Below are 14,578 nucleotides of genomic sequence, written 5' to 3' on the forward strand. Positions count from 1 at the left end.
AACCGATTTACATGAAATAAGCACTAAATGTTAAGTGAAGCTTACTACAGTATATTAGTGAAAACCGTATCTAAATCGAATAAGTCGTTTCTGATATTAGCGTGCACAAACACACAGACAAACAGACAAAAAAAAATTAATTACAATTTCGGGTTCGGTATCGATATAATAACAACCCCTGCTACTTTTTTTTTATATATTTCCATTGTACAGACACCACTTTTCTACAATTTTATTATATATGTAATATAGATTTAGTTCGCCACGTTAACCTCTCTGTAGGTATGTATAGCTTGGCTGGCTGCGTATTCTGCATGCGGCAAATGGGCTCACTTATTATGTATGTGCCGGTTTTGAATCTTCGTGGGAAGATGATAGGGCAATAATATTAAAATACATCTTGTGAAAAAAAATATAATATAAAAGAAAAACAAAAGATCAAGTTTTGCTTTTTAACCCCCGACCCAAAAAGAGGGGTGTTATAAGTTTGACGTGTGTATCTGTGTATCTGTGTATCTGTGTGTCTGTGTATCTGTGTATCTGTCTGTGGCATCGTAGCGCCTAAACGAATGAACCGATTTTAATTTAGTTTTTTTTGTTTGAAAGGTGGCTTGATCGAGAGTGTTCTTAGCTATAATCTAAAAAAATTGGTTCAGCCGTTTAAGAGTTATCAGCTCTTTTCTAGTTTTCTTGTAGAAAAGAAGGTTAGATAACCGTTAGGTTCATAATATTATGTCAATAGACAATTAATGTCAAGCTGTCAAGATGGACGTTGCCTAAATACATAATTATTTATTTGAAAATGATGTTTTGGAAAACTCAAATACATTGGATCGTCGGGGGTGTTATAAATTTTTAATTTACACTTGTTATTTTATTTATAACAAAATATTCCTCATAACTCATTAGTATGGCTCAATGCTAAAGAACTAAAGGACTGATTACCAAAAAGAATTAAGTAGGTACCTATTGCAATATTAAAAAAGGTTTTTGAAAAATTAAATATTATAGACATAATAAAAAATTTGAATTTGAATTTGATTTCTGGAAAAAAAGTTTTTAACAAAATATCGAATCGGTTTGATAAATTTTGACGCTTGGTCTTTAGCAAGCAGGTAGGTAATAGGTAAGCACCTAGGTACCTATAGTTAGATATTCTTCAACTGTAAATCCCAAGTCAATATATTAACTTATCGTATGAAGGCACAAGCAAAGTCAGTTTTATATAACCAGTTAAAATAGAAAGAATGATGGACTGGGGGTGGATAATGGGAAGTATATTATTTACTTAATATTTGCCGTTTTATAATGGTACGCGACGGTCGTCCAGACCAGAACAAAACAAAAACCTACAAACAATCTCCATTGTCTCTTCCAATAAAAGGGACGTTAGTATAAACCTCCATAAGATCCTATAGATGTCCCATTGTGTACAGATGCTGATTTGTGCCAGTCGACGCGGGAGAATTATAAATGATATGCTAAGAAGGCAGAAGCCTAGCATTTTATATTATGGAAAACTTATAGCAGCGCATTCAAATTTACGTATTGAATCCACCTTTTTTTTATTTCTGCAGTGCAGTTGGTGGATAGAAACATTTGCTTGTCTTTTTTATTTAGAATTCGCTTCGACCGTACTTTATGCAAAGTTTCTACAGTTGAATATCTTAGCTAACTTTTTAACAATCGTAACTACCTAGGTACTATATTTTCGTTCAAAATGTCGTTATAGGTATGTATCTGTATCTACTACTGATGTACCTACTTACTTACATCATAACTTACAGCTAACTTATTACTGTAGAGTGTAGACACTTACCTAGTTGATAAGTATTGCCCGCCTGGAATGATGTCGATATTATGACATTTAAGAATTCGTTTCTACACTAAACAGCCAGGCTGATTCTTGTCCAAAAAAATTACCGGTTCTGTTCCCTTAGTGGTCACCTGACGCGACGAGTGCTTGGATAAAAACTTTACTATTTATGTTAAACTTGAAGGACTTTACATACTTACTTATTTATTTTTTACTTTTTGAAGGTTTTTGTGCCGGGGGTTTTTTAAATTTAATTTTAAAGTAGCTTTCATAAAGTACCTAGTGTACCTGCACAGTGCACAGCAATAGTCTATCACTACCCATAGTAAATGAATGCGAAAGTGTGTTTGTTTGTTAGTGGTTTTTCGGTTAGTTGTTTTGTTGGTTTGTCCTTCAATCATATCGCAACGGAATAACGAATCACCGCGATTTTTTGCATGGGTATAGTTAAAGACCTGGAGAGTGACATAGGCTACGATGTGTCCTGGAAAATCACAGAGTTCTTACGGGATTTGTAAAACGTTAATCCACGCGGAAGAAGTCACCGGCATCAGATAGTACCTATCTGTTAATAATCTTATGACAAGTACTTAGCTCAAACATTTTTTTTAGAATATACAAGTACGACAATAGTGCAACGGGTGGGGTTTGAACCCCATTTCGGAATTCAGTCCTCTCCTCAACCGTTAAACTATCGAGGCTCTAAATTTCACGTTATCTGCACGTTATAAAATTATTGATTGTTGTTTTCATTTTGTTGTGTTCCTACAGGTCCTTCCGAGGAATTCTGCTACGAATCTATCGAGCAAAAATCGCACTATGTCTGATTTTAACGGTATCGAGGAGAAGATGCAAGGGGAATTGAACCTTGTTATTTGAGACAAAGACTCGATTCCGGAAAGCAAGACGGATAACAATATGCTGAAGGAGAGAGAAAGCTCAGAGGGGTCGCCTGCAACCCCAGACGAATGTGCGGGATGCGGAGGCAGGATACAAGACAGGTACCTAAAAGCTATAACTATATTGATATTTTACCTACTGCAAGAGGATTTTTATAATTATTAGGCATATACTCGGAGGTAAACAGTTACTGTACACTAATTTTTGGAAAAATGTCGTTCCAATTAGTACCAGCTCTGTAAGTATGTCTTCGGCCTTTTCCATCAGATTATTGCTAGCCGTGGCTGGTTATTACCCTACTGGCAAAGCCGTTCCGCCAAGCGAGTTGACGTTCTGGTACGATGCCGTGTAGAAACCGATCGGAAGTAGGTATGGGTTTGATGAAACTGAAAAACCCGTTTGACGTTAGCCCGCTTGCATCTCAGATTGCATCATCACTCCCCACCAGGTGAGATGCAGTCAAGGACTAACTTATATGGGAAAAAGTCACTTTTCAATTGTCATAGGTTTTCTTGTTTTATCTTTGTGTTATCGTGAAAGCTACAAATATTATGTCGTGCGTCTTTCGTATTATATTAAAATTGATTTTGTCCAAATGTATCTTCATAAAAAAACAACAGATTTCTGTAATCCGTTAACCCTAAAGACAAAAATCTTTAATACAGACCTAAGTAGGTATATTGTTACGGTTATAATAATATAAATCTACGTCTAACGTCTAATTATTTAAAATTAATAGTAAGTAATAATTAAAGAAGGAAACATTGACGTCACATTGACGTATTTAAGCTCATTTGAATAACAATCATCCCATTAATAATTCCATTATTTACTATTAAGAACTTATCAGTTGCGGTCTTTTCAGCTTATTTACTTGTTATATAATATATTGTTATTTCAGGATACTTACTTAATAACATAATTTTAGTTATTTAAAGTAGGTAATAAATAAAAATATTTTATTTACCTATTTAAGTTGAACACTCGTCAAAATGATGATTTCGTGTACCCTACCTAATGTTTTTAAAATTCTATGTTTTTTTGGGTTCCGTACCTACCTCAAAAGGAAAAACGGAACCCTTATAGGATCACTTTGTTGTCTGTCTGTCTGTCTGTCTGTCAAGAAACCTATAATCATTTTTTTTGTTTGAAAGGTGGCTTGATCGAGAATGCTTTTAGCTACAATCCAAGAAAATCGGTTCAGCCGTTTGAAAGATATCAGTTCTTTTCTAGTTACTGTAACCTTCACTTGTCGGATGTGTTATAAAGTAATTTACACTTGTAAGGTAAGATATTAAATAAATTACTTTCTTTAACGGCGAAGGAAAACGTCTTGAGGAAATCTCCTGAGAGTTCTCCATACTGTTTCAGAGGTGTGTGAACTCTTCCAATCTGCATTTGGCCAGCGTGCAGCGTTGAGGACTGTGGCCTAAACCCTTCTCTTTCTAAGAGGAGACTTGACCTGAGGGCCGGAGATGGGTTTAGCATGATGTTGATGAAACCTGTACTTTTTAACGTATGAAATAATATGTAGGAAAATACATTATCTAATAGTACTGTAGGTGTTGTGTAAAAAAATTATTAGTTGAATAATTTTTTTATAATAATGTGCCTAGATATTACCTGCTGGCGGTAGACCGGCAATGGCACGGCACCTGCCTCCGCTGCTGCGAATGCCGTCTGCCTTTGGACAGCGAGTTGACCTGCTTCTCGAGAGACGGGAATATCTATTGCAAGGAGGACTACTATAGGTAGGTACTTAATCACTACAACTTATAAATGTTACCTAATTACTGCATCGTGCCCGCGCGGAATGGTGTCAAGAATGCCAGCTGCATTTACGTGCTTACTACCCAGACGATTCTTCGCGCAAAAAATGAGGTAGTCCTTCTGTCACCATGAAGAGGCAATTAGCCGCAGTGTTAAATTTTTCAAATTTAAACACTAAGGTATCTTTATAATTTTGAATAATTATGCAGGTATCAGAGGTAGGAGGTGTCTAGGAGAATCTGTAGATAAAAAAATTTGGATCAGAGATTCGGATCGAGTTTTTTATATCCGTACTAGCTGATGCCCGCGACTTCGTTCGCGTGGATTTACGTTTTCCAAAATCCCGCGGGAACTCTTTAATTTTCCGGGATAGAAAGTAGCCTATGTGTTAATCCAGGGTATATTTATCTCTATTCCAAATTTCAGTCAAATCCATCCAGTAATTTTTGAGGGATTGAGTAACAAACATCCAAACATCCACACTCTCACATTTATAGTAAATATTTTATTAGGATTAGGATTTTCACGGACTCGGATCGGATGAGTGCGTAACCGCTGTCAATCTTCAAGACTGAAATTAATAATAATAATCAATCTATTGATTCGTTACATAATAACTTAATACAATCTGCCGATATGTTTCATAACAACGTTGTTATTTGTCAGGAAATACCATACCTTTTTTATAATAAATAAAAACGTTGTAACTTATCGACAGATTAGAGATAGATTGATTATTGATTTTAGACGTAAATCAATCGTACTTACAAGTATATGGCAAATAAACGTTACTCTGGTGTCACTTTTAACTTGTAAAGTTACACGGGAGCTTAGAAAATGGTTTACAAATTAAGTAATCCATGGGTGTTGGGATCGTAAACTCAGTCAGATTTCACTTCAAAGCTTACACTAAGTACTTATGCATTAAAATATTAAATAACAACGAATGTTGATCTTTGTAAACCAATTTCACCATAAACTGTATAAAAACGTGTAAGTAATTACTGGCTGGCGTTATTTTGCGACACCGAACTTTTGTCGATGCGAAATTGAGGCTGGGCGTTATTATTTTATCATTTTACATCCCGTATTTAAATGTGCAACCGTTCAATACTACGTTACGTGACGCTTAAAATACCTAGTGTTCGTAAAATAATGGTAATCCTCAGATGAAATTGTATTATTTCTACCAGTGATTCATCAGTGATTATAATAACATCATAATGTGCCTATACATGTGGTGAGTGAAATTGTTGAGCATGTGGGTATAAAAAAGATGCAATAAATATTTCAGTTTTCCAATGTTGTCACGTGTCAACTCTTGCAATTAAGGGGCGGTGTCTACGTCACTCAAGATCCGACACACTTGCTCTGTTCACACACCTGTTCGCCAAACTAAATACATTATGCATCTGTTTGTGCTCGAACACGCGTTCTTATAAGGGTCTCCGCATACTCAATACTTTAGCATCAGCGATCAGCGATGTGATCGCTCTTTGTACTTACCTTCAGTGCTGCATTTAATTAAACTCAGCACACAAAATATAATCATTGCTATCGTCAACCATGTAACAATTCCACGTTCGCAGACATTCGTACGTCAGTCACAGCGAATTAGTGAGTATTTATCTTGCACTGAAATTAGTATCAGTGCCGGATACTAGTACGCTGGAAGACGTCTTCTTCTTCTTAAAGAACCGTCTTCTATCGGAGGTTGGCAGCCATTAGAGCTATCTTCACCTTGTACGCTGGTGCGCGGAAAAGAGATCTGGTACTCTTCTCGGACCATTGGCGTAAATTCTTAAGCCACGATGTTCTTCTTCAGTTAGGTGGTCTTCTGCCGGCTATTTTCCCCTAATTAATGAGACCATATTTGCTATTTCTCAAAATCTGAGTAAAGTAGGTAGGTACTCCAACTTCCGCACTTTAACGGTCTTCAGGATTTTAAGATCTTTGTTGGAAGACGTGTGCCATAGAAAATGATAGTTATTTTTTGTGCTGATTCGAAGCGATCCATCAAGCATACTGGGAAATAAAATTGACACGATGTCAAACGATCTTCAAATTGACAAAAGTCAAGTTGCTTTAAAAACAGATTGGAAACTTGTATTAGAAGAGGTCAGTTGAATCTGGTGTTTTGATAACATGCTTAATTACATAATGCACATAATGCAACAAATAAATCAGGTTCAGGACATTGCTTGATCACTAATGCAAAAAGTATCGTGTGTGCTTTGGGCCTAAGTTTGTATTTTGTTAACGTAAGACGCACATTATCCATTTGGCCTAGTCATTACAGATTGATAACGACTGAAATTATTGTTTAGTTATAATTCTTTTGGGTTCGAGACTTTGAGTAGCAGTAAAATATAATTATAGGACATTGGAGGTCTACATAAATGTTATCTAACAAGGAATGGGCTTCTTTGTATTTCAAAGGATAAAGATCAAAACAATGATTTATCTGTAGATGTAAAGGGTATATAATTAATACACTACCTATCGACAAGGATGTACCTACTTTTGTATGCGTTCTTTATGGAAACGACGTGTTTCATTACATAATATTACAGTAAGTAAATGGAAATTGTAGACAAGTATAAAATATAAATAAAAGATTTAATAAGATTTACACGTCATGTAAGTAAATAACTACGTGCCTATACTAACACTTGTAAATCTTTTTTTATATATTGTTTAAGTATTAATTATATTTTTTACTAGAAAAAGATTGACTAACATGCCAAGTTACTTACAGACCTTGCAAACTTGAGATTTTGCATGAAGGTCGAATGTTTGATGAATGAATGACATAGAAGTTAGAATCCCAAGGTGAGGGTAGAACCATAGTGATCCAATTAACATTATTCTCAAAATAAAGATTTGGCTGCATGAAAGCGCTAAAATACTAATTATTCCATGCCACACTGATTCACTCTCTATTTAGTACCTAAGTACCATTTTCTTTGAAAAATCCCAATAGAATGATAATGGAATTAATAACTATAATGTCCAAATACGTTTTCCTTATTTTCTCAAAAAAATTAAAATGTCGCTTAAATGTATCTAACTGTAGTTCTAACATCGCCCTATAAAGAATGATTTTATACGATTTGAAAAAAAATACGTAAATGACGCTAAGTAAAACTGTTTAAAAATCTTTTTACGTTAAGGAATTATTTTTGGTTTTATAATTTTTTCGTACTAGAGAGCTACGGAAAAAAATACTTTTTTGTTTTACTATTACCAGATAAGTTGTCTAAACATAACAGGTGTATGCACGTCACTATCCGGTGTTCCCTTATCGAGTCTGACACTTGAGATTGTAACCTGACATGATTTGACAAACATTCTCCCCTATGGGTTTCTTTGTCCAACATATGGTGTAATTGATTTTTAAAATATTTTCGGAACTGCGTTTATTAAATGTAATATTATTGAGGTGTACCTACCCTTAACCATATTTAAATACAGTACGCGACAGATTGAGAGGGCAATCGGGGTATGAGGCGGAGGGACGCCGCACACCCGCACGTCATCCGCGCTCACCCGCATCGGGTTAGCGCGGGGGATGTGCGATTGTGTGGGACGTCCCTACCCCGGTAGACATCTCAACATGTCGTGCACTATACCTACTTTAAATTACTTACACGGGCAATTGAAATTCCTTAATTCCAAGCAGTTTAATCAATTATGACGTCACGACCACATGAAGCTAAACACCCAGCAATACCTGAAAATTTCAGCAATTATGTATGCAAAATACATAATTGCTCCAGATTGCTCCATAAGTACTTACCTATCTATGTGTTGCCGAGCAACAACTATTGCTTAAAAAATTACCCATGTAAGCGCGTGTTGAAAAAATAATATTTGCTGGGATCGCCTTACCTTGAGTGTAGCATACGTAACTATAACTAGAGATCGATATTGTTTTAGATATATGTATGATAAAAATTCATTACCGAATAAAATCTGATAGTTAACACCCCAAACCGAAGATAGAAAATTGTTTCAGGTTGTTTTGTGTGAAGAGATGCGCTCGGTGCGGGAACGGTATCACTGCAAACGAGCTGGTCATGAGAGCTCGGGATATGGTCTTTCACCTCACCTGCTTCACGTGTGTGGCATGCGGAACCCTGCTTTCGAAAGGCGATGTCTTCGGCATGAGGAACGGCCTTATTTACTGCAGGCCGCATTACGATAGCGCATGTATGGACGATTTCTGTGATGAGGATATCAATAGCGTTTACAGGTAATGACTCCTTTAGCCAAAATACCCAGCTATTTTTTTAAAATTCAGGTATTTAAGTTAGCCCCTTACTGCCACCTCACCTGGTGGTAAGTGATGATGCAGTCTAAGATGGAAGCGGGCTAACCAGCTATTTTACTTTACTTATCTGATTTAAAAGGCAAACAAATCAGACCTCTACTAAATCATAAGCTTACCGCATCATTTTAATAAAACCAAACTTTAGATCGTCAGCGCCAAGCGTTAGTCTTGAGAAATGATAGATTGAGAGGTGATACCTATTTAATACTTGCTGATCCTTTTGATTTCGCACGGCTGGTCTATCTATTATTCCTTGGGTATATTTTTTCAAAATTGATATGAATTTTCATCAAGAACATGAAATTTCAGTCTAAAAATGGCGGATTTTCGTAGTAGACTTTCTTCCCATATTTTAATCCCCTTGAGAATGGCGTCTCCAAAATTTCTGGATGGCTCTCTTTATTTTTAATCAAATGTCCAAATACCAATTTTCCTCAATTTAACTTAATAAAAATGACGAACTTAGTATTTATCAACTAAGTATTTGACTCCAAGGCCATTCCAAAAAATCGTGAAAAATGTACTTACTTCATTTTTAAATCAAAGCCTTCCTAAATATTTAAATATTTTCAAGCCGATCAAAGTATGTAAATCTTACTAGCATAGGTATGATAAATAAGTGCTTAATATGAGGTAAACTTCTTTGTTCTATTATATTAGGTGCCAAGAAATGCATAGCGAGGGTGATTCTCCAAACCAATATTACACAGGAGGTCCGAGCCCAAAAGGAAGACCAAGGAAGAGAAAAACGCACCAAGGTTCTCCAGAAGACATGCAAGTCCAAACGATGAGAATGGCTAGCACAGCACTAGGTAAGCAAACCTAAGTAGGTATATATATATTTTTTTTTTCAATTGACGCAATGCCGCCTACTGCGAATTTTATCTTTTATCGAGCGAATTTTTCTTTATACAATTCAATGTAATTAAAAATTGTCAGCCCCTTAATTATTTTCCTCGTCCGCCTCGGAAAACGCTTACATAAAGCCCTTACTTTTCCTCACTCCGTTTCGCCGCAAAAGAATGCCTACGCCTCAACCCGCTTCCCTTTGAAAGATTTTCCTGTGATGTTCCACTAGCGGCTTACGCGTACGACTTTCCCAAGCGTTTGCACTTAGTAGTTCTAGGAACTATTCCCTACATCAGAGCCCGATCGTTCGTCTGAGAATATTCGTTACATATTTCATAGAATAAAATGGTCGCTTAAAATTTAGCAAAAACCTCAGAAGGGAAAGTACGAGGACGGATTCCCCGTGCGGGCGTCCCAGATGTCAATTCATCCCGGCTCGGTCGTAATCACAACTAATGAATAGACGACACACTCTTAAAACTGTTCTCGTCTCCCTTTCGCTCGCGGAAGCTTCGTTCGCTGGAGTAGGAAAAACGTGGTTGGAAATGTTGGACCCATTGGCGAGGTCGGCCGTCTGGATTATTCTTTATGGCGTCGAAATGCGAGGCACTCATTGAGGTGAATTCAGGTTGTGTGACTTCTCGACCCGATTAATCATGGCGCTAGTCTGAATGGACTATGGAATGACACATCGTTATGTTTCTCGCTTTACGCTCGAAATTCAGACATATCGATAGTCGGAGCCACAGATTAATCTGAGATTAGAGCTTACAGTGTCTACCAACTTTAGATTAAAATGACAAGCTGTTCTTTATACTTAATTATTTACCTATGAACTCTTAACAAATAAAGTACCTAAGTATACCTACCCACCTAACGATGACAAAAATCTATTAAATATTCTTGACACTGAAACTTAACCGAATAATAAATACTATAACTTTGAGTTGTGTTGTGAAAAACTATGGAAAACCCATGGAAAACCAGAATCTTATTGTCTTAACCAATTCCACATAACCAAGTACCTACCTATAGGCAAAAAAATATGTACATACTTTTTTGGTACCAACTATTATGAAGAACTACCTAACATACTAACAGTATGAACTTGTTTTCTGGCAGGTCATAATGTAAAATAAGCATTGATCTATTACAATTAGGGTAGGCAGTACTTTTATACCTCTATAAGCTGCACGCTACTGCTACAAGGTATAGAAATCCGTTCAAGATTCGATATCACATAATTATGAATTGAAGAACCTATTAATCATAATTAATGTACAGCGTTATGCGTTATGCGTCCTACCTGTGATGACGTATGGAGCAGAAACGTGGACACTGACAGTTGGCCTCGTCCACAAACTAAAGGTCGCTCAGCGCGCTATGGAGCGAGCTATGTTGGGTATTACTCTCAGGGATAAAATCCGGAACGAGGAAATTCGCAGAAGAACCAAAGCGACCGACATAGCTCAAAGGATTAGCAAGCTGAAGTGGCAATGGGCAGGTCATGTCTGTCGCAGAACCGACGGCCGATGGGGCAGACGTGTTCTGGAGTGGAGACCGCGTACCGGTAAGCGCAGTGTGGGACGACCTCCTGCCCGCTGGACTGATGACCTGAAGAAGGTGGCGGGGAGCGGGTGGATGAGGAAGGCGGAGGACCGTGTTTGGTGGCGCGCTCTTGGAAAGGCCTATGTCCAGCAGTGGACGCATACAGGCTGATGGATGGATGGATGGAATGTACAGCGACATTAAATTACACCAATATCTACGATCTTTTATAGCCACTACACATTATCAATTAGTGTTTTCCCGCCAAGCAATTCGCCATGTTGGCAAACACGGCCACTAGAGACGCGCGCGTGACATCGATAATGGGAACTAAGCACTCTTGAAAATGTTACGTGACTTATCGATAATCGAAATGTTGATCATTGAAAAGTCACTCACTAGGGCGACTGCGGTCTAAAACCGATCGAACCGATCTTGTGGGTAGACTGATGAATATTATATTTGTAAAATTAATCAGAGCATTATGTCTCCAAATATTGTAATTAAAATTAATCAATTGCCTCCGCGTTTCGCATCACTGAAAAATATTGAATAGAAATCTCTCAAGTAAGTTAAGTAAGATTACGGAATGTTGTGTTTATTATATCTGGAATTAGGCATACATAACACGAATATGATAAAGTCCAAAGTCAAAATGCCAGCACATCATAGCAATTGATCCAGGCAATCTTCAGAAATGCCCAAAGACCAAAGTAGTCCAAAAGGCTTTTGGCTAACGAGTTTCAGGCCAATCTAGAATAATTCAACAGAACAGAATTTGTATAAAGGAATTTCTGGTTTGGACTAGGAATCCTGAATTATGTAGGTAGGTACCTATTCGAGTAATTTAGAACTAAAAATATTTTCGAGATTTGTACAATATTACAACTTACATATTATGAAAGTGTAACCGGTAATTAATTTTTTTATAATAGTGAACACTGGTTTTTTGCTTTTAATTATAATGCGGGTTTTATAATAAGTATAATAGATCAAAACATATAGATAGATATACTTAGTAACCGACAAACTGTTACACTACACACTAAATAAAACTTATAATTAATTAATTTCTTAAAAAGCACCTAATGGAAAAATTAAATGGAGGCATCGCGTAGAATGACATTCTGTTGCTTATCTTTTACTCAATCGTGAACAAAGTGAGCATGAGTGTACTAAATAAGTTGACATATTTTAAACCATTATGCTCTGGTAATAAGATCAAATTTCCTTTAGCATATTTCAAAAAGTTATCTTACACTATGGTAAGCGGCTTTTTAGTAATGCCGATGTTAGCGGTTTTTTGAGATATTAGAAAACATAAACAAACATTTTAATGCGTTTGTTTAACTAACTTAACTTGCTTGAAAACTTATCAATATATCGACGCTGTCGAAATATGCAAATAATATGTACGTACCTACTTACTTATCTAAGTACCTACTAACCTTACAGATCATTGTATACAAGTGTAAATTAAAAATTTATAACACCCCCGACGATCCAAAGTATCTGTGTTTTCCAAAACATCATTTTCAAATAAATAATTATGTATTTAGGCAACGTCCATCTTGACAGCTTGACATTTGTCTATTGACATAATATTATGAACCTAACGGTTATCTAACCTTCTTTTCTACAAGAAAACTGGAAAAGAGCTGATAACCCTTAAACGGCTGAACCAATTTTTTTAGATTATAGCTAAGAACACTCTCGATCAAGCCACCTTTCAAACAAAAAAAACTAAATTAAAATCGATTCATTCGTTTAGGCGCTACGATGCCACAGACAGATACACAGATACACAGATACACAGATACACAGACACACAGACACACAGATACACACGTCAAACTTATAACACCCCTCTTTTTGGGTCGGGGGTTAAAAAACAGAGCTAGGTATTTTAGGGCTACCTGCGTCAAATGTACTAATAATAACTGCCGTCTGGAGCTTTTTTTCACGTCCGTTTAAAAAGCGTTCAAATAGAACAAATGCATTCCCAAGTCCTATCTGTTCACACGTCAACGCTTTTTTAACGCGCACTTTGTATTTTCAGCACAATGCCGGGTTTTAACGCTCGTGCGAATTAGGGCTTAATGTCGTGAACTATGGTATAGGTCTCTTGTAGGAACTCGGAGCCTTTGTCATGATCTTCTGATTCAGAGGTTATACATACTTTATAGGTAAATGACTCTCAAATCTCTCTTTTTTTAAGACTTTCATGCAAAAACTACTACAGATAACGGTAGAAAGTAAAAATGAATAAAAATGAATTTAATGCCAGTTTGTCTATTTAAGGGGAGTTTTATGAGAATTAGCATTATCATCATCTCCTCCTACTGAACACAAGTCTCCTGTCAGAATCTTTGTGGCCACACTCCACCACGCTGGTCTAGTATGGATTGGAAGACTTCACACACTCATAAGAACGTTACGGAGAAAGTAGGTAATGAGGCATGTACTTATCTAGGTTTTCTAATGAGGGGTTTCTTCACCATTAAACCAAGTGACATTTAATTTGCTTAAAGCTTACTAAAGTCTCTAATATATTTAATTATGCAAATAAAACCACATTTGAAAAAATAATCAAACCAAGTTAACATACAACATTAAACGCAATAATCGTTACGATTCCATCACCCACAAGTTTAATTAAAAATTAATGATTAGCTTAAAGAGCCGCCAAACAATCCATACTATAAAAAAAACTAAATTAGAATAGTAAACAAGGCCCATCGTTTGGAATAGGCCCCTCAAAAGTAAATCGTTCAATCGCCGACCTAAATGCTCGAAGCAGTCACCTGTCGTGCGTAAAAAATAACATTTTTTCCCAAACATTCTTTTTAAATTAGAATTATCTTATCACTTACTATCTAACTACTTACACTTTATTAGTTGCAACTATGTAGGTACATTTTATTTATGTTATAGGTACCTATTTGAAGTCTAGTTTGGAATTTAGTTGCAAAGTAGGCAGGTATAGTAAATCAGTCGAATTGACCCATATCAAACTATCAAAAAAACTATAGCCAGCAAACGAGCAGGCGGTCACCTGATGTTAAGTGATTACCGTCGCTCATTTAACATTTACAGTACCAGAGGAACTGCCAATGCGTTGCCGGCCTTTCGGGAATTAGTTCGTCCACCCCTTGAATAACCCCACGTTGTGATCTAATGAGAACAAAGCAGAGCAGAACAGATGTATCGACTTGTGTCAACTCCTTGAGACATCCAGTAGGTTAGATTTGAATGCAGCCCTCTACAAAGCCTTGGATGAATTAAACACTACAAAGCTCTGTGGGTCTACACAAGTAAAGGAATAAATCCGAAAACTGTGAATTTGTGGTTACATCATTAAA

The 14,578-nt window shown here is 36.5% G+C and overlaps 1 protein-coding gene across 2 annotated transcripts in view; it reads left to right on the forward strand.

Moving 5' to 3' along the window:
* The window catches only part of LOC123880218 (LIM/homeobox protein Lhx9-like), a 39,379-nt gene that overhangs the window by 14,472 nt on the left and 10,329 nt on the right, over positions 1–14,578 (forward strand). For both annotated transcript variants that reach the window (XM_045928212.1, XM_045928213.1), the window contains exons 2-5: positions 2,588–2,817; positions 4,333–4,467; positions 8,505–8,741; positions 9,480–9,631. In XM_045928212.1, coding sequence (XP_045784168.1) covers positions 2,735–2,817; positions 4,333–4,467; positions 8,505–8,741; positions 9,480–9,631 — 607 coding nt within the window. In that variant the 5' untranslated portion in view covers positions 2,588–2,734. The remainder of the gene's footprint in view (positions 1–2,587; positions 2,818–4,332; positions 4,468–8,504; positions 8,742–9,479; positions 9,632–14,578) is intronic.

Source organism: Maniola jurtina, chromosome Z (assembly GCF_905333055.1).
Source record: "Maniola jurtina chromosome Z, ilManJurt1.1, whole genome shotgun sequence".
Classification (NCBI taxonomy): Eukaryota; Metazoa; Arthropoda; class Insecta; order Lepidoptera; family Nymphalidae; genus Maniola; species Maniola jurtina.